Source organism: Biomphalaria glabrata, chromosome 4, assembly GCF_947242115.1.
Source record: "Biomphalaria glabrata chromosome 4, xgBioGlab47.1, whole genome shotgun sequence".
In the NCBI taxonomy this organism is placed as follows: Eukaryota; Metazoa; Mollusca; class Gastropoda; family Planorbidae; genus Biomphalaria; species Biomphalaria glabrata.
Genome location: NC_074714.1, coordinates 48,091,244 through 48,115,918, shown reverse-complemented (window position 1 = coordinate 48,115,918; position 24,675 = coordinate 48,091,244). Strand labels below are relative to the sequence as shown.

The window sequence follows — 24,675 nt, the reverse complement described above, 5'->3', positions numbered from 1 at the left end:
TCTATACTAAAATTCGTCCGCCCCCCCCCCCGGGGGGGGGGTCGGCCGAGTGGAGGGGGGCGATCGCCCCTACCGCCCCCCCCCCCCCTGGATCCGCCAGTGGGTAAGCATGTAAGCTCGTAGATTTTTTTAAAAAATGAAAAAAATATAAATTGTCTGATATAAGCTGTTATGCGTCATACATTAAATTAAAGGAAAGAATAAAATAGGTTAAGAATATTGGAAAATAAATACATTTTAGTAAACATTTCAAATACATTTTTTTTCATTTCTTCGTGTATGTACTCTGGTGTAGTTTTTACTGAAAAAGTTTGATGCCCCGTACCAACCCTACAATGCAAGCTAGGCGTCTATAATATCAAGAACGACAACAGAATTAAAAGAAGGTTGATTGTGTTCTTATTTTATTTGTGTGGAAAATGTTGGTTCTCAATCTTGCTATTTAAATACAAAATATTGTTAATCCTAAAATTGGTTTGTCATCGAAATTTTAAGTAGTTAAAAATCTGTAAATATTTATAATATTCAAACATTCAAATAACAACATGTATCATGTGCTTCAATAGAGGCTAAGCATGCAAGCTCGTAGATTTTTAAAAAAACGAAAGAAATCTAAATTGTCTGATATAAGATTCGGGAGTCAACTCTTAGGAAAATTAGGAGCCGGCAACACTTACACACTTAGTGGTACACCCTAGCATAGTCTATATGCCTCTTTTCTTCAAACACAAACACACTATTTATTTTATTTTCTTTTTTTTTACATTCACCAAAAAATTGAGCTGAACAATCTAGATCTTAATTAGGTGAGATTATCCTCCCTAGAATCTCGAACTAGACTAGTCATGGACTTAGACTCTATAGGCTATAGGTATAAAAAGTTTCTGAAAAAAAAAAAATCTCAATAAAAGGAAATCAAAGGAAGCAATCGCGCATGCGCGTGTAGAATGTATCGAATGGCAGCAGTTTGAAATAGCATACGATCAACATTCCCACGGATTAAATGTAGTAAACACGGAAGTTGTATTGATTTTTTGCAGACCATTGGAATTACTAAATCATTCCTTGTTATTCATGTTTGTGTTTTAAATTCATTTTGAAGAGGATTACAAATAATAGGCAGACTAAAATGCATCCGCGAAGCATGAATTGTAAACAACACAGCCAACTGGCCTATTTTTAAAGTGTCCTACGGCTCCAACTACACTGTCAGTGTCATGGAAGTTGTGACACACATTTTAAGTGCAGAAAATCTATCTATAGATCTAGATCCACATTGTTTTTCAACTTTAAATATTTTACAAACTAATATTGTCTTCTAAAAAAATGACAGAACATGTCATATAGTATTCAGCATGATAAGAACTAAGCAAGTACCGTCCCCAATGGCCAGTATGGGTCCTCCGCCACCCGAAAAGCGTCACGAACTTCACTGGACCAAACAAATACGGGAAACTGTAGCATCTGCCTTTCATGATGATCTGTCTATAGAAATTGACGGAGGTGCTGACAACGGCCAATTTTGTTACGTTGGCCACATACGAGTTGACAAAATTAATTACCACTCAGGGAGAATAACTACTGGGGATATAATCTTAGAAATCCAGGGTCAAAAGATTTCTGGATACACTCAGAGGGATGCTCGAATATGGCTAAAGCAGGTTAGCCATAATGGAACTCCTGTGATGATAAAAACAGTGCCAGCATCTTCAGGTAAATTGCTGTGTCAGAAATGATCTAGGAAATTGAGTTGATTGCTTTATACTTTATGCATCAAATTTTTCAACAGACTATTAACTAATTTAATACTATTTTATGACACTTATTATAAAGTAGACCTAGTCCTAGAATGACCTAGAAGTTAACTAGACTAGAAGCTATAGATTTAATAGATAGTATAGATCAATATTCTATATATTAATATATAATTTATTATTTATATATATTGATCTAGGCCTATTTATATTATATATATATATATATATATATATGTATATAATATACTCATTATTAAATTAATAATTAAATTTAAGATACAGTTAGCATCTTATGAGTTAAGTATCAAATTCTCACAAGCATAGATTATTTAGAAATTTTAAAATGTAGTACTTGAAAAAATGATTGAAAACATTATATTATTTTTTGTGTGTGTATTAGATCTAATATGCAGGGTCAACAGATTTTCAAGATTTACTTTTATTAGACAAATAATTCTTAAAAAAACAAAATATTTGAAAGCATTAAAGTAAAAACATTTTAACCATATATTTATTTTAAAATGTTCTTTCCAAGATTTCAATGTTTTCAATCACAGTATTATGAATATTTTTATAGTCACTATTCAATCACTATTAGATTGTGTTTACAATTTGGATCATTAACTTTTGATGATAAAAAAGTTATAGATGATTAAAACTTCCTATTTTTAAGATTAAGATTAACACACCAAAGAAATTTTTAGTATTATCATTGCTCTGGCCATATAATGTCCACGTCTACATATTATTTCACTGACTATATATATTATATATATATGTTAATTGTTTTTATAAAGAGTTATATATATTTAGTAAATTAAATGATAAACATAGTCTCATTACCTTTGCTACACTTACTAAACATTAATAGGAGAACAAAACAAGATTTAATGATCATATATATTATATAATAAAATATAATTTTATAATACTGTTTTGTAAATTTAAAAATCGTTTTAAAATTTCCAAAGTAAGCAAATGAGGGCAGATGATGTGAAGGCCATCTGTTTCTATGGCCAACTGTTAACAAGGGTGTCATGGGGCCAGCAAAATGACCAAGCACCTCCACATTCCCTAACTAAGGGAGTTGAGTGAACTCAAAATATGTTTATTAAAAATCCCAATCTTTATTGATATTCAAACCCTAGACCTATTCAGAATTCAAGTGCTTTACTACTTGGCCACCTTGCCCCCAAAACAAATGTAGGCTTACTTATTAAATATTGTTCTGAAGATTTTTTGTGCTAGTCCTTTCTAGAAAGTTTTTACCAGATGTATATAATTATATTATTCATGTAAAACACAGCAACCATCCTTAATCTTGTAATCAAAATCAATTTCATTAATATAATTATTTAGTCTTTAAATTTAACAGCTTACAAAAGGTTTCATAAAAATTACACACCGTGATAACCTTTGATTTAATGTTCAATATCCTTTTAAACTTTTTTCACAGATTAACAAAAAAGAGTAAATCCAAATGAATGAATTTAAACTAGAAATTACATATATATATATATATATATATATGGCTCCTTTTTTTTGTCTCGAAAGGCAATGGATGCGCCCAAGTGAGTCACTGGTTTTGGCTTAATCTTGAGACGGGGCAGAATCTGGTGTGGCTAATCAAGCCAATTCTAGAACGGCAGACTTTGCCACAATTCGTACATGTGTATGCCTCTGATTTAGGGCTAGCAGACAGGGCAGCTTTCTTTTTTTCCCTCTTGATTAAAGCCGCTTCAATTCTTTTGTTCTCAGCAAGGGTTGTTCCAGCACGCACAGTCTGTCTCCATGCACTCCGGTCTTTGGCTATGTTTTCCCACATACTTTCACTGATGCCTGAGGCTCTCATGTCTCGCTTGCAGACATCTCTATATGTTAGTCTTGGGCGGCCCTTGGGTCTGACTCCTTCCACAAGCTCAGCATATAAGATATCTTTCGGGATTCTACCATCTGGCATGCGGGTGACATGTCTGAGCCAGTGTAATCTTCTTTGTGTCAGGAGAGCATACATGCTGTTCATATTGGCCAATCTCAAAACTTCCTGATTGGAGACATGGTCCCTCCAAGAGATGCCCATTATGCGTCTCAGGCAGCGCAAGTGGAAACTATTCAATCTGTGCTCTTGGTACATGTATGTTGACCAGCTTTCACTGCCATAAAGGAGAGTGCTCACAACACAGGCGTTGTAGACTAGGATTTTGGTCGCTGTGGTCAATTTACCATTTTCCCAGACGCGCTTGGAGAGTTTTGCCAATGCTGTGGTAGCTTTTCCTATCCTTTTTGTCAGCTCGATGTCTAAGTCTAGGTTACTGACAATTGTTGAACCCAAGTAGGTAAATTCCTGCACCACTGAAAGGGTGTGGTTCCCAATTTGTATTATAGGTATTTCTGCGACGTCTTGTGCCAGGATTTCGGTCTTGGAGAGACTTATAGTAAGGCTAAATTCTTGACAAGCAGCTGCTAAGGCGTTCACTAGCTTCTGTAGACCTCCTTGTGAGTGAGATACGAGTGCCGCGTCATCGGCAAACAGCAGCTCCCTTATCAAGATACGACGCCTTTTCGTTTTGGCTTTAAGACGTGCCAGGTTAAAGAGCCTTCCATCGGATCTGCTATGGATGTATATTCCGTCTTCCAGGGATTTAAAAGCACTGGATAGTACGACTGAGAAGAAGATGCCAAATAGTGTAGGGGCCAGTACACATCCTTGTTTTACACCGCTCTTAATGGAGAATGGCCTGGAGGAAGAACTTTCAAACTGAACGGTGCCCTGCATGTTTTCGTAAAAAGCTGACACTAGTTTTCTTAACTTATTTGGGCAGCCGATTCTCAAACAGACCGCTTCTGCTAACAAGGTCAAAGGCCTTGGTCAAATCAATAAAAGCTATGAAGAGGGGCTGCTTTTGTTCTCTGCTCCTCTCCTGTAGCTGCCGCAGAGAGAAAATCATATCTGTTGTAGATCTACCTGCCCTAAAGCCACACTGCGACTCTGGATAAACACAATCTGCCAGGATCTGTAATATATATATATACACACATTAAATTAAAATTTATAAGTACAATACAGACTAAATTATGGTTAAACTGACAGACAGATAGAATAGTGAATGAACTGATGGTTTTGAGACAAATGCTCTTTTGCTTTTATTTTATATAGTTTCTTAAATAGACTTTTTAGAAGTCACAGTGACAAGCTGTTTTTGTTGACTTTACCAAGGGTGTTCATTAACAACATTTTTAGAAAAAAAGATCATACAGTACTTTCCTTCTTTAAATTTGTTATTTAAAAATAAATGTTTGTTTTACTATAAAAATTAATTAGTAGAAAAATTGACTGAATAACCTTATATATGGGTTCTTAAGCTACTGATTTCAAAGCAGAAATAAATAAATTCAAATTTAGCTCTCTAATAATATGTCCAATAAAAAAGATAGAATTGATGAAGAAGATGTCTTATTTATTTTTTGTTTAAATATTCTGTTTATTTTATATAATTACAGTGTATATAGTATTAAACATGTTGGTTGCTATTGCTTTCACCCTTTGTAATCGAATACAATGCCTTATTTTTATAATAAAGACATTGTAAAAATGTTTTTTTAGGTTCTCTTCCAAAAGAGCTAGGAGCTTTCTTGATAACAAGATTTCAGAAAGGTTCTGTAGATCATGACTTACAACAGATCATCAGAGATAACCTTTATATGCGCACTGTACCCTGTAAGTGTGGATAAAAAGCGGAATGTTGATAAAAGTTAATTGTTATTATTATTAATATAATTTTTTTAGATAAACATCAAAATATTATTTTTTTTCATGCAAGATTAGAATCTAGATATACATTTTTATTCATTAGTGAATATATAATAAATATTTGTGCATAACTTTCCTATTAATGAACTAACTTAAAGACTTTTTTTTTTATTGTAGGTACTACACGTTCTCCGAGGCCTGGGGAAGTCAATGGAGTGGATTATACATTCTTGAGTATAGAAGAGTTTCAGCAATTGGAAAAAGGAGGGGAACTGTTGGAAAGTGGAGTCTTTGATGGTAAATGGTTTACAACTGTATAACAAACAGAAGTAACACTTAGCATCTAGTTTGTTTTATTGATTCCGGGTGTGTCACATAAAAGAATATCAAGAAGTAAAACATGTCAACAACAAGCTGTTGTTTTGCTGCACATTTCTTCTTGAAATTATTGTAGGTTTTGAGAAGAGCACATAAAAGCCCTAAAGGAGCTAAAAATAAACCACAGAAAAAGATAATCCAGATAATTCTAGTTATGTATTCTGAGATCGCTGAGTATAAAAAGGGGCAAATATGTACATTCAGAGTCATTAATTTATTTTTCCTTATTTCAAAACTATCTCTGTGGATTTATTATTAGTTAAACTGATTTAGATTACACTTGTGTGTTAAATCTTTATACTTGAGGGATTATGGGTACGACATGGCCTAAATTGTGCAGATGTGCCAAAATTTCAAATCCATCTCACATCCTTTAAGGCAATTTTGGGAAATATAGAAATATTAAAGAAAAACATAACTTTAATTAAGAAACATTTTTCTCTGCAAATAACTACCTTCTAAAACAGGGATGGCCAAGCTTTTGCTTCCATGAGCCAATTTTTTTCACTTCTTGTTCAAATGCACCACTAAAAAACTTTCAAGTTTCAATTCTTTAAAGTATGGTCATTTATACATATTTGTGTGGAAAGGATTTAAGAAAAAAAAAGTCAAGTCTTTGTTAACATTTATAATTTTAATTTATTATTTTGGTGTGGCCTATAGACAAATAATAATTAATGACCACTGTTAGCAGTTTTATAATTTAATAAAGCATTTTCACATACAGGCAAAATATCTATATCTAGCTTTAGCAAGTTTTTTTTTTACTTTGCTTTAGCTTTTACCAAATCTGTAATATTAAGATTTAATTTCGTGATCTCAGTCTGTTTATATAATCATTTTCATGGATAAAAAAGCTTGCTTGCATCAGTGTCTGACAGACATAACTATGGGCACATTTTCTTAGTTCTGTAAAATGTTAACATGGCAATGATCACCAAAAATATAATCATTCATATTGCATTTCTGGTGTTGAGGAAAGCTCATCAAATTCCAATGTCAATGCTAAATTTGTTTTCAGATTTAAAACATGACCTTCAAGACTTAAGTCCTTTTAAATGTGAGGTTTGGCTCAAATCTTTTTTTTTAAATGAAAGATAAAAAGTTCAAACTTCATTTTGAATCACTGATATCATTTACAAAGTTAGTAAAACAATTTGCCTTTGTTTCTTGCCATGCTGTTCTAGATTTAGGTCATTGAGATGTCTAGTACCATCGATTAAAAATGCTCAACATCCATTTTTCACTCCACAGGTTTGCTCTTTTCCTCTTTCTCTTCTAGAAAATCATGTGAGATATTTTTCAGTTTCCAAAATCTTCGGATACCTTTTCCTCTAGAAAGTTAATGCACCTCACAACAAAAGGATCTTACAAATCACAATTTTCTCTGAATTCTCTGGTATCCATAACATGCTGCAAGTTCAAAATGGTTCCACACACATTGTCATGGTGCATAAAGCAATTATATCTCAAAAGAGGACAATCTAAAATTCTTTTAAGCAAGAAGACAGTTCCAGTAACTGTACCAGTCATTGATGGTTTAGTTTACTCAAGTTTACTTTATTTAATAGAATATTTCCTAGACGTGACTGGTTTTTCCTTATAGACTAATGGTTACAGCCAATAAGTTGTTCAAAAATGTTGAAATAATCATTGGTTTCTCTAATAACAAAAAGCTTATATAGATAACATTAAAAATGTCCAAGGCTACCGAAAAAAGAGTATGTATGTACTCAAAAAAATCTGATTCTAGTAATCATATAAAGCCAATGTTTTCTGTTGTTTTTTTTGGTCGGATTAGTTTTAAAACATGTCGGTTGATTAGGGCATCTTAATAGCTAGTAAATTAAATTCCTGCTGTACCTTTTTTATCTTTAGAAATTGGATATAATAATTTTGTGCAAGCAGGCATACTTTTTCTTGATTTTTTGTTCTCGTTGTGAAATGTGCCATTTTTAATAGTGCAGTGCACCACTGGTTGGCCACCCCTGATGTATCTTATAAAGTTATTGTGTAGATCTTATATGTAAATAAAACTCTTCAGAAACTTGTTTTTCTTGTGTGTATATAGTCAAACCTTTTACTTGATTATTAAAACAAAATGCATTTTGTGTATATTGGGGTATAAGGTTATTAATAAAATAATACATCTAAACAATGTCAACGCTATTCATTTAATGTTCATATTTACACTTGCTGTTTATTTGCATATTGATTGTTATGCAAAATATGTAACATTCAATTAGTTTACCTTTTTTTCTCTTAGGGAATTACTATGGAACGCCAAAACCATCAAAAGAACCTCAAGGACAGCTCCTTCGACGCTCCCAATCCATGGGCTTGGCAGGAGGGCAAGTGCAGACTGGTGGGCAGTTAAATGACAAAAGGAAACAAACACGAATTGGATCAGAAAAATCTCTTGATGATAATGAGCTCCCTCCTCAACCACTAATGAGAAAAAAATCCTTAGAAAAAGCCCACAGTTCCTCTAACCTGGGGCCTTTGCCACACAATTGGGAGTTGGCTTATACTGATGATGGGCACCCCTACTTTATAGAGTGAGTAACTGAGATGAGGTTATAATTTTTTTGACACTGTACCTCATTAGGGCCTACTGGTTATTTTGTGTTAAGAAGCTAGGATTATGAATTACATATATGTCCATTTTACTCAACTGATTCTCTGATTGTCATTTCATTAAAAAAAACAAGAGATTAGGACCTTATCTACATGGAGATACTTGTTGGACAAATGATCTAATGATTCAAGTAAACTTATAAGGAATATTATTTATCACAGATATCTGAAAAAACACCCTTCATTAGGATCAGGGCTTTTTGCACAACAAGATGGTTTATTACTACTGAAAAAAAGACTAAAATGATTCTAAAAACACTTAATGGAGAAAGAATTTGACCTTTGACAGATTTTTACCATAAGGATCATTTCTTGGCTTATGTTTTAACAACATCTATTTATCCATTCTAGGAAAAAAAAGTAAGCAGCCACATGTGCAAATAATTTAGTCTTTATGGAAATGTCTTCATTTTTTTCTGTAAATGATTTCTTCAGAAAAACAATTACACAAAGTAATTTCATGAATTTAAAATTCTTTTGAAATTTCTGAGGACATAGCACAAAATTCTATGCTATCTTTTGGTTGCTTTTGTTTTTCTAAATACAACTCCAAGGTCAGGAAAACTAGTGGATATTATAATTGTATAATTTAATGGCCTATCCCAATTTTAGAAATTAAATTTGGATTACTGTGGCAGAGCTTTACAGCAGGACCGCAGTATTTCCTGTATCCCTTCTAGTAGCGCTATCTCAACTTCTTGAAAATAATTAATACTTTTGTGGTATTGGGGAAGGGGGGGGGGGGTAGCAAATCATTTTTATTTTAAACCATATAAATTTAAAAAATATGGCCAAAAAATCAGTTTGGGAATAAGCAGATGGCTTTCAACAAGATTTCTATTTTTTGTTTTTTTCTCTAAATAGAGAGACACAAAATTTACTTTTTTTTTAACACACTCTTTGTTGCTGTAACTTGTTAAGTAGAATATTTCGATTATAAAACTAATACCTATTTGATTAAGGATTTTAATTTCCAAATGTTAAGGCATCTCTTCCTACAGCAGCAAGCATTTGAGAAAGGAGATAGATTTTTTTTTTCTGCTTTATATAGTTATCCATTGGACCAAGGAGCAAAGTGTTTTTTTAAATTTCACCTTGCTGTGATTTGAATACCTAGACTTGTTTGCTGAAAAGTCAATGTCTAACACTAAACTCTCAAATTTCACTTTGAAATGTATTAAACAGTTCATTAACCTTGCATAAAATAATTGACACATTTTGCTCTTTCCAGCCACAACAATGAGACCACACATTGGCTGGATCCTAGATTAGCACATTTACAGAAAGCACCTTCTGAATGTGATGAAGATGGTAAGTGGAATTTGTTTCTGGTCACTTTACAAAAGTGTACTTTTTACACCTGTGTTCCCCTATTTAAGCCTGCAGGTTGCTAGGATGCATACATATTATATATATATATATAAATGCGACACTATGGACAAATTTTAATGAGAGAATTCTGTGAATTAATTATAGCTAAATAATGATGATTCCTGACTAGGGCATAAACCACGGACCCTCCGATTTTGACAATTCCACCTAGCAGCAACAAAGTTCTAAGTGAACAAACTATCCGACATGCAAGATTTCCCATTCCCAAAAAGAATCTTTTTGATTGATAGTGTTTCATCAGCAAGACCTACCCAATCCTGCACTCACTTTGCAATACCAGCCTCCACCAACAATCTTAACAAACCCTGCACAAATAGCTGTCAGGCACATGTTAGACAAGCAATGTCTCTATTTAATCATATTTTTTCATAGACTAATTAAAAAAAACATCGCATATCACTCGAATACAGCTACCATCTCTTGAAGAGCTATTTCATGAAAGATGGCCTTTCCAAATCACTCTCGATTCTAAAGGACAGCCTGCACCCATTAAACCACTGTTACATAAGATCTGAATGAAGTGGTTGTCTCCTTTCCATTAGGACTAAAACAAAGATTTCAAAACTCCTTTATCCCACTTTCGGTCAGAGTGTTACAAGATCAGCTGTCGTCATCGAAAAGTACATAGAAGTCAAATTCATAAAGCGCTGGTTGTGAATGTGTATGTGTTTCATTTGTGAATGTTGTTCGAATTTTTCATCTATACTGTTATTGTACGGTAGTTACGCTGATGTTGTCAATTGTAGTCATGCTGAATTTCCATTTGATTGGATCAATAAAATTATCTTATCATAAATTATCTCTCAAAAGAACTATCAGACAATATGAATAATTTGTACTCAATGAGTGGGTAGTAATTAAACAGTAAGTTGCTAGAACAGGGTTAAAAATATTTTCTTTTTTCTATTATCATACACCCAAGAAGAAATGAATATGTTGATTCTTGACAGAGGAAATTAATATACTCTATTAGTTTCTCACTAAATTCATGAATTCTAGCCTTTGAACAATTTCCTTATTAAAATAATACATAATAATAGTAAGGCTCAAAGCTTGTAATAGTGCTATCAAATTTTTTGAAACTATTGTCACTTCTGTATAGAAAATTTAAACAGCTGTCTAGATATACTGATACCTATAATTATGGTCAAGGGTAGCTTCCCTTTACCTAGACTAAATTTTTTTCAAATGAACAGTTTAGGAGCTATCTTAAAACACCGTAAACTCTGGTCTTAGTCTAGACTAGACCAATCATTGGGTGTCACAGTTAGGTCGTGACCCCAATTAGAGGAATCTTATTTTCTGTGCCATTATTTAAAGTGGAACAGGTGGATCAATTGGTCTAGACTGATAATTAATTCCCAAGCAGGGCTGCAGCTGTGTCAGCAAGCCATTGGCCACCTGTGATACCTCCAACTTTCAGGGAGTTGTCACAAAATGGTAGTCACTTATACAAAGTGTGGCAAATATTTCTAGAGAAGGAATAACATTACATATACAATTACACATTATAAGAATCATACACTTTTCATAAAGTTGTTGACCAGAATCAAATAATTTCTTGAACATCATGTAATTCTAGAAGAAGACTAAATTCTCTGTTTTATTCTGTAATTTATATACTGATTTTAGTTGTAATTTGGATGTTAATATCAGTTTTATTTGTTACAAAGATCTGTCTGTCTGCTAAAACCTTTGTACATGTTATTTATCCAGCTGAAATTGTGCACTATTATTTCTTTTACCTGACAGAACAAGAATCAATAAAAAAGAAATTAACCAATTGTGTACTAACTTTTGACCAGACAAAGTGAACTGATATAAGTTTTGTAATTTGTTAACACTGGGAAAAAAAACTATTGATAACTTGTGAGAAAACAATTATTTGGGTTAGTATAAGTTGTTTGTCCTGCTTGTATATTGAGACCACCAACACCAAACTATGTCCTCCCCTCCTCCCTTTCCTTATCTTTCACCTCTTCAACTCGACCCAACTCAGTCATAAAGGTTCACCCTCCAAATAGAATAGAACCCCACTTTGACTCGTGCCTGTGATATTTCCTGATTGGTGGTGGTGATGTCCGATAAGGGACGCCTTCTGCCGCTTTGTTCCGGTAGAGAACAGGTGTCCATCAGGAGACACCCGCCTCTTGTTCTTCGTGGCTTTCAAGGTCACGGCAGTACTGTTAGTGAAGCAGGGGCGAAAATGCTGATTTTGGCTAGTGTGGGTTCACACGCTTTGTCGGTTAGTCGTTTTACGATCATGCAAATGTAGAAAAGGCGATTAGAGTGTGAGTAGAGCTTTTTTTTTTTTCCTATTTGTTTTAAAGAAGCAGACTGGAAAGGTAACTGCGTACTCCCAAAACTCTATGTCTGGACATGCGCGGAACTTGTCTGTGTTTTATCAATTGTTTTGATATTTACCCAATCAGCGTCTATCTGAAGAGCAGTTTGGGTTTGACTTTCAAAGATGATCTTATCACGGAGTCAGTCTTTTCCAATATTAAACTCTTATAGCGTTATTTCTAGGTGCTTGTTCATGTCCTGTCGAGCTTAATTTCGTATGGTCAATAACAGTCGCCCTGTATTCTAAAGATTTGCCTTACAAATACATTTCTATTGTTATTGTTGTGTAGACCAGTCTGCATTTATGTGTAATATGTTGTTTAAAAAATATGTTGTTTCTCTCTTTCTCTCTCTCTCTCTCTATCACTCTGACGTGGCCACTACTTGTAAATCTGGGGTGGAATGTGATTTTCTCCGGAACACTTGGGCAGCCCACCAAAACAAACATACATGAACACTAGAATGGAGATTTCGTCGCCTTTGCGCTCTGCATTGTCCGTGTCTCAGCGCCGCCACCGATTGCCCCACCCCTGCTTTCTTGCATTTCCTCTTTGGAAAAATAAAGTTTGAATGGTCAGCTGTGCTTTATGTGTGTGTTGGGGTGGGAAGTTAGAAAATTTGGGGCAGGGGGGAGGGGAAACTGGTTGATTGCTTTGTGTGTGTGTGGCTGGGCTAGAAACTAAAAGAAGCTCCACACATAGAGACAAAGTCGAGCCGTTATACTAACAAGGAATTTTTGTCTGGTCTTGTAAACAAAGAGGACTTGGTTTTTATTTCGTTGATTAGATTCGTGAGTGATTTGTTTTAAATTCAGTGAGCTGTTGTTATCACGTTGCTGGACTAGGATCAGAGTGTATCAGTAGGTAGTGGCACTGTCTTTACTGTAGTAGAAGCTTGTTGCTTAATGTGATACCCCTTCGTAATTGCTGCCATAATATTTTTTAAGCTATATACATTTTTATTGTTGTATACAATTTTCTAAAATATATAAATGAAAATAAAATAGATCTACACTTTAGGGTTTATCTATGAGTTTTATTTACACGGGTAGATAAAGACATAAGATTTAAGAGGCTCGATAATGCCTGAAAAGTACCCATGTGCCATATAACAAAACAGATAAAAATGAATACACTTTGTTAATTACGAAATCTTGTTTAAAAAGTCTTAAACTGAATAGCCTTTAACGTTTCTACCCTCCGCCAGTACAAGTAATTATGTCTTCTCTATTCCCTATCTAGTTACAGGTAGACCATAGGTACTAGTCTATTCCTAGCTCTAAACGAACGTTTGTCTGGCATCTTTTGTTTGTTATCTAACGTCCATTCAGCTTCTGTAGATTATTTTAGAGTTGCTTATCTCAGCGTTCCACTTTCTCTTCACGAGCGCTATCGACTACCTACAGTAGAGACACCCAGAGTGACTAGTTAGATTTATTAGCGGTGATTGTAGTAATGGGACTTTACCAAGTGGCCCCTAAGTTCGGTAAGAATATTATATAGTTTTTGTATTTGTAATTTTGTATTCAAACTGAACGTAGTGAAATGCATGTTTAAACAGATAGCTATATATATTGTTGTATGTTTCTTTATCATTGATCTTATACACAGATCAAGCTTTGGATTTGGTAATTCTCAGTACCGGTATAGATGATTAGCTGTAAGAACAAAGTCAAACTGGTCTTGTTATCAAATGTCTTTAATGGATGGTGATACTATATTAGGTAAATTTAACCATTCGGAACTAGCAGTGAATGTTTAACAAGCCAGCCTATGTATCTGGTGACTGATCGATAAAGTTAATGACTTGATGGTCTAGGCAGCTTGCATTAAATATGTTAAGCCTGGGTGGTCACGGTTCTTAAAAAAAAAACGTTTCTAACAATTTTACTAGAAATTTGACAGTTGGTGAATATCTATGGGAAAAGAATTACTAGCTATTGTGCCACACTTGGAAAACTCTAGTTTGACCGTTATAATTTTTCAAAGCATAATAAAAAAAATATTTTTTTTTGTATTTGGTTAGAAGACTACAAAATCTTAAACAGACTTTCGGCCTATCCAGAGTTTAATAAATAATTAGACGTTAGGAACATTAGGCGCAACGTTTTCTAAGTGAAGATCTATAGACCTATCATTAGAATATTATAAAGACTAGTAGATTTATACATTCGCTTAACCAGGATTTTTTTCTCCGGGGGTGATAGGTTTTATAAAGGAGGAATTGTGTTTTTAAATAATATTTTGGATATTTATCTTGTTTTTTGTTGTTGGTTTTTTTTTTTCATTATGATGTGTCAATGTTTTGTTCTCCTGTACAACTGCTTGTAATACTTTATCATTATGTCAGATTTGATAGTAAATAAAGTATTTTCTGTGAGGTTATCACTGGATTAGCATGATACAGTAATCCCCACCCCTTTATGTTTATTAACCTAGCAAAAATAAATACATTCATAATCATAAAGGACTTAATACGTTGTTACCCTATTTCTTCATGTAACTAATGTTACTGAAGTTTTGTGTTTACAGTGAAGCCTTTGACTGAGCTATAATTGAGACTCTTGCTTAACAGACATCTGCCAACAATGACATTTTTTACGAGGATGTCAAAATTGACATCTTAGTGTATTACTTTTGACCTAATTATTTTAGCCATGAGATTTTGTGTGTGTCATATCTTTTTCTCCTTTATATTCTTCATTGTTTTCTCTTTATATTCTTCAACGTTTGACCATTTGACTGAGATTTAGTACACACGTGAGACAATTTATGAAAATAATTAAATTATTTGTACAGCGAATAGACGTGTGCCATAATGATTGTGTCAAGAGTGTTTCCATATAAATCAGTACGTTCATTGGGTAAAGCTTTCACTAGGTTACAGTAATGTCTTCATTGTCCTCTTGACTTATTTATCCTCCGACTTCTATGTCACTCGTATGCATTAGTATCACATGCTGTTGTTTATTGGTGCTGCGTGATACTAAAAGCGCAACTGAATACTTGATCTCACCATCCGCCTCGTTGTGCTCGTTGTCCACCAAGAACTAATGTTTCAACTACTTTTAACACGTTTAAAAAAGTATTTAAAATATGCAAAATGTATGCTCATGCATGTAAACCATTTCTAAAACAAGGAAAAATAAAGACATTCTTATGGTAGTTTATTATTTTTCTATAGAGTACCAAGCATAATATAAAATTAACTTTCTAATCGTCTTCATCTTGTTTGAAATAGGTACAAATGCTATTACTGGTCCTTAAAAACAAAGCGTACCCTTTTGTTTGGAAGATCAATTTTGAATATTTTATGTAATCAAGATTCCTAAACAAGAAAAGAAAAAAAAAGCGTATACCAGGTGTAACTGTATCAATTAGTTTGGATCTGGCATGTAATTAAATTTGGAATAGATCTAGAATCTAGACCAGTGTTTCACAAACTTTTTTTTTAACGGAACACTTTGCACTTTCTGAGTATTTAGCGGAACACTTTGCTTATTTTTTTTTTTAAGAGAGATTAATACAAGTGGTGGCCTGTAAGTTAATTATTCCAGTGGTTTGTGGAACACTTATTCAGGCCTCGCGGAACACTTGGGTTCCTGGGAAACAACAACAATAAATCTGTGCGGTTAATAATAGTTTTACCAATTGTTTTTGTTTAGAGCTATTTCATGCTTTTGGCTTTCTCAATACGCTATCACTTATCTGGACCAGTTGGGAAATTTGGGGGGGGGGGGCGCTGAGAGAAAGGGATATCTGTGTAGATTTTACCCTAATTTGTTTTAAAAGCATTTACAAAAAAAAAGGTGGGGGGGGGAGGGGAAGGGAACGACCTGAATTTTTGAACTCATGGCTCACGCCTACTCGGGCCGAGACGTGCTAACCACTCTGCTAGTGAGGTACTTATGACTAGAGAAGATTGTATAGTTATATATTGTTTGTTTCAGTTTAGATCGTCGACCTATCAAGGGGACTACTTCAGCTTACACCAACATATATAGAAAATACACAAAACATATTTTTCCCCTTGTTCAAGATACTAAACAAAATAATGAATTACCAATAGTTAATTGACTAATTTGTTAACTTTTTTTTATTGATTCTTGTGTTGTCATGTAAAAGAAATTTTGCAAAATTTCAGCTTGATCCATGATTGGGCATGGGAGAAATTACGTGTACAAACCTTTTACCGGACAGACAGTGTGAGGAGATTTTAAAAAAAAAAAAGGCAATTTGTGATACATTTTTTCTTAATAGCACACTCTTCTATATAGTAAAATTAAGTTTAGCATTTGTGTTTGTCACATCCAGCCATTGATTTTCATTCTTAATATTTCACATTTTTCTACTGTAAAAAAAACTGTTGGTATAAACTCTAGATCTTAACGTATATTTTAAAGTCAAAACACTGATGATGCCTGCGTGCTGGTTACTGTATCACATGTCCCAGACATACAAGTCTACCCAAAGCAAATATTGATTTAACGAGCCGAGTAATTAGTCTTTATCACCTCCTCTGGTCCCTAGCTACATGGCACGTCAATTAATACAGCATCAAAACATTGCTGACCCGTAGGCTAGGCCCTCCACATCCGTCCTGTGTTGATATTCACTTTGTGTTTGTTGTCACTATTATTATCTATTCCAAATACGTGAATGTTTACGTCAAATAATAGTTCTAGTAAATAACAAGAAAATAGTCTTGTTGAAGTGCATGAAGTAAATGTGTGAACATACTTATTTCTTTCATTCATTTTATATTTATTCGGTATGACTTTAAATTTTTTCCCACTCCATTTCCCTTTAAAAGCAAATACATATTCCCACTAAGACCTGACTGTTTCTAGCGCAAGTGATTTAGTGAAGTAGAGAGGTTCTGTTCTAATGTTCATTCGTGTGTGCCTCCAAGATTTGTATGAGAATGTCACGTAACCAGCACTGATGGTAGTCAGGTATGAAATTGGGCTCTATGGAAGCAGGCACAGCGTTAGATCCCGATCTCTGAAAATTGAGATCCGCTAAATGCTCTTTACTAGATCGCCAGAAAAGTCTCTATTGTGGGTGACATGGATCGGACTGGGCTCATTGCGTGCCAACATCAGCCCTGATATTACTTTCTATCGGCCAAATGCACAGTTCAATCGTACCCTTAATTTTTACGAATATAATTCTTTGCATGATTTTGAAATGATTTGATGTTACTAAAAGAGTCAATCATAACACTTGAAAGGGGAGAGACTTGAACATTTCTTTTCTACCGTATCCATCAAAACACTCTCGCTGACACATCGTTAGTGATTGTGTCCAAAAAACAATTTCTTGTAGTAAAATGTCATCACTAACAATCATAAACATGAAAGGGAATATCATTGACAAAGTTAATGTCATTCAAAATGCCTCTTTTGACGGCGCCCCCATCCCGGCCTACCGGGTACGGGCCCAGATGGCATTTCCCCGAATAATAAAGCCAGTTCGCTCCTGGTAGGAGATTTTACGTTAAAGCTTCTCTCTCTTTGAGGCTCACGAATAAAATACAAAGATAACTTTTCATGACACATATTTGTATGAAATTCCTTCTATACATTGTTGAGAACAATTCTGAACAAAGTGCTATACGACTGTGGTATAAATCTCACAGTCTATCTTTCACCTCTTGTGCTATGTCTCAAAGACCCAGAACTTGAGATGAACAGCTAGTGCATTATTTCCGAAAATGCTACACTACATTCAAGAAGAACATTAAGACCTATCTGTTCAAAACATTTACAGATTAATTTTGTCATTTCAGCTCTCGTGTTCTATGTTTGTTATTTGTCGGGTCGTCGAGCCTATATTATGTTTGTTAACAGCGCTTTATAAATAAAATTATGATTATTATTTAACTTAACACACGTATTTAATGGGCGTTCTACCACTCAACTCGTTTACTTAAATTTTTTCTTAATCTATCCATGGAATTACTCTATATTTATATAGTCTCACGTGGCTGTGTGGTGTTTTGAATTATTCTGTACCAGTGTCAATGAGAAAAAACAATTTTTGTAAAAAAAAAAATATCAATGCTAATGGAATGAATAATGTAAAACATAATTCATAGAACTTTTGCATTTTTTTTTTAAATTATAAATTATTCTCAGTGCTTTATCTTATTTCTTTTTCTTCCAACCACATGACGTCCAAATTAACATACACAAGCTGGGAATCCATATCTTTACAAACGACATGTATCTGGATCTATAGAGCCCATTTATTGCATTATATCTCTTTCTTTGTATCTGTGTCTTGTCCAAGCAAATTGTAAGCTGACAATGTCCATTCCTGGACAAGGGGAACGCCACTATATCACGTCATCAAGTGTGCTCTCAGCATTCGCCCTCCCTGAGCCCGGTCCTTTGTCTTCTGTTGAATAGCGCTGGCCCCGGCCCATCACATCCAACGATAAAATGCCATGCCCTACGGCTAGCTGCAGGGATTTGGGGGCGAACTAGTTAAAATGTGTAGCATTGTTGTTTTGCGCCAGTGCGTGAGTCCGCTCGTGCACGCCTGCACGCGGTGGAAGAAGGCTGTTAATATAATTGTAGTTTAGACCGGTGCTGACATTTTGGATTTTTTTTTTGCACGCCCCCCCTCCTTCCCCCCCCCCTCTTCTTTAAAAATATCATTCTCCAAGAGATCGTAAGTTTAGATTAAAGGCTATTATTTTAGAGTAAAAAATATATTTGAGTCGGAATAGTAGCTTATGTATCGTCAAGTATCGTTCCTGCAAGACTAATATGAACTTCAGTGTAAATAATGACTCATGTATTTTCTTCCCTCTCCCTCCTTGATAGCAATAACGTATACATGGTGTATAGTATGTTTTTTTTTTAAATCTAAATGCCGTGTACGTCTATTTTTCCTTAATAAGTCAAGTCAACCCTATACATCCCTTGCATCTGTATTTGGTTTGTCAGAGAATGTCCAGAAAGAAAGAAACAAGAGAACAAAAAACTCAATAGTATATTTATTTATTACAATATTTTAGTTGTTTTTTTGGGCAGAAACACGATGTTAAGCCTTGATCCCATTCTACGTCAGTCTTGTATTTCACCTGAGTAGCGAGGGTGAAGGGGCGCCAAGGGTAGGCAATAAGAAGTTGATAGCGCCGCGTGCTTTCCCGTACCTGCTCCCTATGCATTCACCAATTGAAGCTATTCTCTGAAAAACGTGTTACAATTTTACAATTTCTCCTGTCACGTCTTGACGAGTCTATTTGGCTGGTTGGTTGAGATCTAGAAGAAAGTCATATTTGATTCTATGTCCAGATTGTGTTTCTTTCGCTTATTAGTTAATCTAGTGTTCTTAGTGCAGTTTGAAGAAGGAAAACAAAAAAGTATTTTTATTTGCAGTTCTGTTAATTGATGGAAGGCGACATTAAGAATGTGTTCCACATGTGGTCTTTGTGTGTTTACGCCTTACTCAGCTCGTGGAATTGTGTCACTCAGGAACCAATTCTTGTTCAATTAGTGCTTTGTAGATGGCACGAGCCTAGCCGATATTCACTCTACAGACTCTCTTGTATTGAAGGAAGAGGTCGCGCCCTTCCCCTCATGTGTCTAACTCGTTTCCCCCAAAAAGTGACTCAAACTAGAGTTGAGAGTAGTTTCTCCGAGGAGGCCGAGTGTGATAGGCCCTGTCATAACAAACGAGATACGTTGAAATGGAACGATGCCTGGCTTAGATTGCGGCCCGCGTTTCACCATGTAAACCAACAGGGGGAATAAATGTAGCTCATTTGACTTGGATACACATGTTTTATCTTAAAGCGATTTAATCCCTAATGGGCTTTCGAGTGACCTTAACGGAGAAATAAGCGCGTGTTATTTCGTGGGAAGTGATGTAGGGATTGCTCTACTGATCTAGTGCTGCAAGGGACGCTGTGAGGTGATAAGTCATTACTTGATTACATTTGATTGGTCAGTGTTGGTGTGCTAGACAAAGTGAACGTGCTTTGGGAGATGAACTCAACATTAAAGGTTCAGCGTTTTGTTTTCATTAAGTCTTCGAGTTTTGTGGGGCTAATGTTTCACATTTATATCGTAATGCACGAATGGTTCCCCTAGAGAGTTTCTGGTTGTTATAGAATTAAAGTTGGTAATCATTGTCAATACCTAGGTAAGTGACACATAATTATCAACACTCACTCTTTAATGTTAACCTCTCAATGTTGACCAACGGAGTATAGCCATATCTCCGAACTGGGACAGCTAAATGTCTTGGTAACAGTTTATCGGGGGAACAATATCCAATGTAGAAGTAGTCTGAAATAAACAGCATTCAGAATTAAAAGCTGAAGAAAAAAGTCATTCCTGAAGAATAATCCCACTACGGGGGAGGGGGGGGTATTTCAAAAGAAAAAACAATGCATACTATAAAAATGCTAGAATAAGAACGTCTTCATAAGTATCGATAACTTATATATAACAACTAAAGTCGGCTCAATATTAATTAAATTTAATGTTACATCTTAATCTTTAAAAAAAAAAAGTATTTTCTTGTTTCGTAATTTAGACTTTAGATCAAATGTTTCTTCATGGGCAGCTTGGGGGAAATCTATTTGTAAGCAGTTTAACAAACAATCTAGACTCTATTAAATTTGGTGAAATGGCAGCGTCCTTTTGTGTCTGATATTTAATTAATAGGGCTTTTATTAGAGCTGTCAGCTTCAACTTTTTGTTTTCATCAAGTCCAGAGAATTAAATCAAGTCAAACGAAAGGGACATGCAATGGACACTCCTGTTCGTTAGTTCAGTTGTTTGCTTTCACTGTCATTTCAAAGAAGTAGATCTAGTCGTTGACACCCTTTTCATTCCCCGCTTTTCATAAGTACATAACAGACGAACGAAAAGAAAAATAAAATTGCATCCACTATTTCTATGAGAAGACTTTCAGAAACACTGGTCAGTAATATTGACCAAAAGGGTTTATGCTTCATTCAAGAAGAGTGCGTTTGATCAAATTATTTTTAGACAACAAATAAGCCGTGTCACGATGATTTCAGTGATAGCTAAAAAAGGAACAAATCAAAAAGTGAGGGGAGAGAGGATCCATTAACTTTTGCTGTGTAATGATCTGGAAGAGGAATTACTCTAGACACTAAACAATCAATGTATTCAAAAAGAATATTGTCATGGAGACCATGTACATCCAACAGATGTAACAGATTCAACCATGCTTACTATCTGAAAGATACGTGTTTGTATATCTGAGCGTACAGTACTGCTTGTACTATTTGAAGTGTAAACCTTCATTTACAGTACTACCGTGCTGCTAATCTCTAGATGTGCATGTAGTCGCCTGCTCACTGCCACGAAACATTCTTGTTCTAGCATTATATGTTTTTTAGCATCTAGGCCTATGTGCGAGAGATGAGAAGGTCATAGGTATGTGTGAAACATTAGAATATTTTTTGTTTTAACTATACAGATCTACTTCCCACACTTTTAAAATAGCAAAGGGAATGGGGAAACTTTGCTTAGTATAGGTAGAGCAGGCCATGGGTAACTTTTTTTTTTCTTTAACCCATTAGCTGCTTTAAAAAAAAAAAGGTTTGCGATTGAGTTTTATTTTCTCACCTTCAGTCTATTTTTAGAAAGTGTTCACTGTCGTGGGTAACTTGTAAGCGTTGCACTAATCCTGTCGGAACACAATCCACGCGCACACATCGTTTGGCAGAATTCATTGCAACAAGCTCTGGATGAAAGCTGACAATGTGACAATTAAAAAAAAAGTATTTTTTTTTTATTTTGATGATTGGGTTGTTGCAGTTTTATTTTAAACATGTCAGACTAAGCAATACTTAAAATGGCCTCTATGTAATTATTGTCTGGGATGGATACTTTATGTAATAACATGTTTTACTGAATGGTTAGTTATATCGCTGTCCTCACTCACCGTATCATTTATTGATATAATAAAGTCCTATTGTCTTCTTCTGATCTTTTACTCTTCTTATATTCATTTATCTATTACACGGGTGAAGGTCAGTTTATTTATATCTTGGCCCAAGTCCTAGTGTCTCGTGCACCATTTCATATCGTACCCAAGGGCATTGTGTCTCGTACGCTATTTCCAGCCGCCCCATACTTATTAAATATCAGAGCCCAAAGGACCCTGCCCATATCTTTATCTCCTTCCTCCGCCCAAACTAAATTATCGTACCGAAAATGTAAATCGAGGCCAAGACAGGGTGGGCTAACAGGTCTTAACTTCCGACTTTGGTTTCTATAGTAGTTAATAGTAAATAAAAAGTCTCATGTTTCTGTTGATTGCATTACTTTGATGTAGACCTTTCACTTGCACATTCGCCATGTCATACTTTTATCCTGATTTCCCATTAACTTCTTGATTAAAATATCGATTGTTCAAAAAAAAAATATTTTTTTTTAAAGTCTAACCCTAATCAAGATTCTTTGTAAAAGCTATTCTTCAAACACACATGTTTAATTCATACGTCTAGCAGCACCCAACTATAATGGCTTTACACCCAGCATATGCTCTTTCCTGTATAATTTTGTATTGTAACAACAACAACAAAAAAAAAAGCACAACTAATTCAACCCAATTTTAAGTTAAAATATGCTGATGAAGCAGAACATCGAACCAACAATTAAAAGATTCCAGTCAAATATATTTATTGAACGCTTGGGTAATACTGTAATGCCTAATGATTTGCTATCAATACAAAGAATAATGAGAAAAAATGTCTGTGTGAATGCCATACCACTTTATCTGTCAAGCGTGCTGGAGTCTAATGGATCCTATCTATTCTACACGTTCTAGAATTAAACACCTAAAAAGATATCCTGTTACCCCGTTTTTTTCTTTTTCTTTTACTGCACTCGTGTTCACACATAGAAAAGTAACAGACCTATAATTGAATCTAGTTAATAATCTAAAGAATTATTCAGTAATAGAAACATCAGCGATAATGAGAAATATTTTACTGGAATTACTGGTCAACACATTTAATGAAATAATAATATCATTTCTAATAATTAATCTAATTCGGTTGAGCTATTAAAATTGTAGTAATATATATTGCAACGATCTATGTACAAGTAGATATCACAAATCAACTACTTCTACTAATGATGTAGCGTCAATGTTAACACTCGTTTGGGATTAATGAGGATATGCTATTAGACTGATAGAGATAGTTAGGATGGGGGTAGGGGGAAGAGAGAGTGAGAGATGATCAGTGAGAATGATTGGGGGGGGGGGGGGTATCACGTGATAATGCCCTGAATATGATTTGAATGAGCCAGCCCCATAACTAGTTCCGTGGTAAATGTTAGTCGTTAAGCCCAGTGGCTGATGTTCTCCCACATACTGCCAATTGATCCAATCGTTCAGTTTTCATGACCTCCATCGATCTGAGCGATCATATGGAAGTTGTCTGCCACCTGCCACGGTCGTTTATGTTGCCTTCAAGTGGAGTTCTGTTCACTGTTTATCTCCGTGTGTGAAGTTTGTTTATCGCTGGACTCTGTACAACTATCAATCGTAGTTTATTTGATCAGAGAATATCGATGATTATTTTGTTTTAAGTCCTCAGTTCCATAGTTTGTGATAGCTGAAAAATTCGAAATTCTGCTAGAGATGACGTGACTTTGATTTCCTTGTGTTTGTTTAGCCTGTGCTAGCTGTGCATGTTGAAGCTGGGAACATAATTGTCCTTGTTTGATGGACTAGCAGTTGCAGATTGTACAAAAAAAGAATGTAGTAATGTACATATAGATGGGCTAATTGTATATCACATTTTCTATTTCTGATGTCTTTTTACGGCAACCTTTCTGTGTCATAGAGGTTTGAATTCAAACATTTTAGTCCTCAGTCATGTGTTGTCAATGAGCGAGTGGTGAAGCGCTTGGCTTCCGAACCTGGGATCCTGGGTTCGAATTTCGGAGGAGACTGGGATTTTGAATTTCGGGATTTTTAGGGCGCCCCTGAGTCCATCCAACTCTGAGTACCTGACTTTAGTTGGTGAAAGTAAAGGCGGTTTGTCGTTGTGCTGGCCATATGACACCCTGCCCTTTAAACGTTGGCCAAAGAAACAGAGGATCTTAGCATCATCTGCCCTATAGATCGCAAGGTCTGAATGGGAACTCTTTTACTACGTAATGTCAGTTGATAATTCGGAATAAAGTAGTCAAAAACAAAATCTCTAATTCATGAAATTAATATTGATTAGTCTTTTTTGTTTAATACAGACTCTTACGTATTCGTCTAAGTTCCCCTAGATCTATGTCTTGTCATATATGCTGCTTAATTCATTTAATTTTCAAGCCATCACTCATGCTGTAAAATATTTTGTGGTCGCCGTTTTTAGTCCTAGGGATTGTAAGAGATGACCACATCGACAACATGGGAA

The 24,675-nt window shown here is 34.9% G+C and overlaps 1 protein-coding gene across 1 annotated transcript in view; it reads left to right on the top strand.

The window, feature by feature from the left end:
- The first annotated feature begins 934 nt into the window (after positions 1-934).
- The window catches only part of LOC106077298 (membrane-associated guanylate kinase, WW and PDZ domain-containing protein 3-like), an 84,841-nt gene continuing 61,100 nt past the window's right edge, over positions 935-24,675 (top strand). The window contains exons 1-5 of the mRNA XM_056025328.1: positions 935-1,713; positions 5,362-5,475; positions 5,686-5,805; positions 8,153-8,444; positions 9,755-9,834. Coding sequence (XP_055881303.1) covers positions 1,356-1,713; positions 5,362-5,475; positions 5,686-5,805; positions 8,153-8,444; positions 9,755-9,834 — 964 coding nt within the window. The 5' untranslated portion in view covers positions 935-1,355. The remainder of the gene's footprint in view (positions 1,714-5,361; positions 5,476-5,685; positions 5,806-8,152; positions 8,445-9,754; positions 9,835-24,675) is intronic.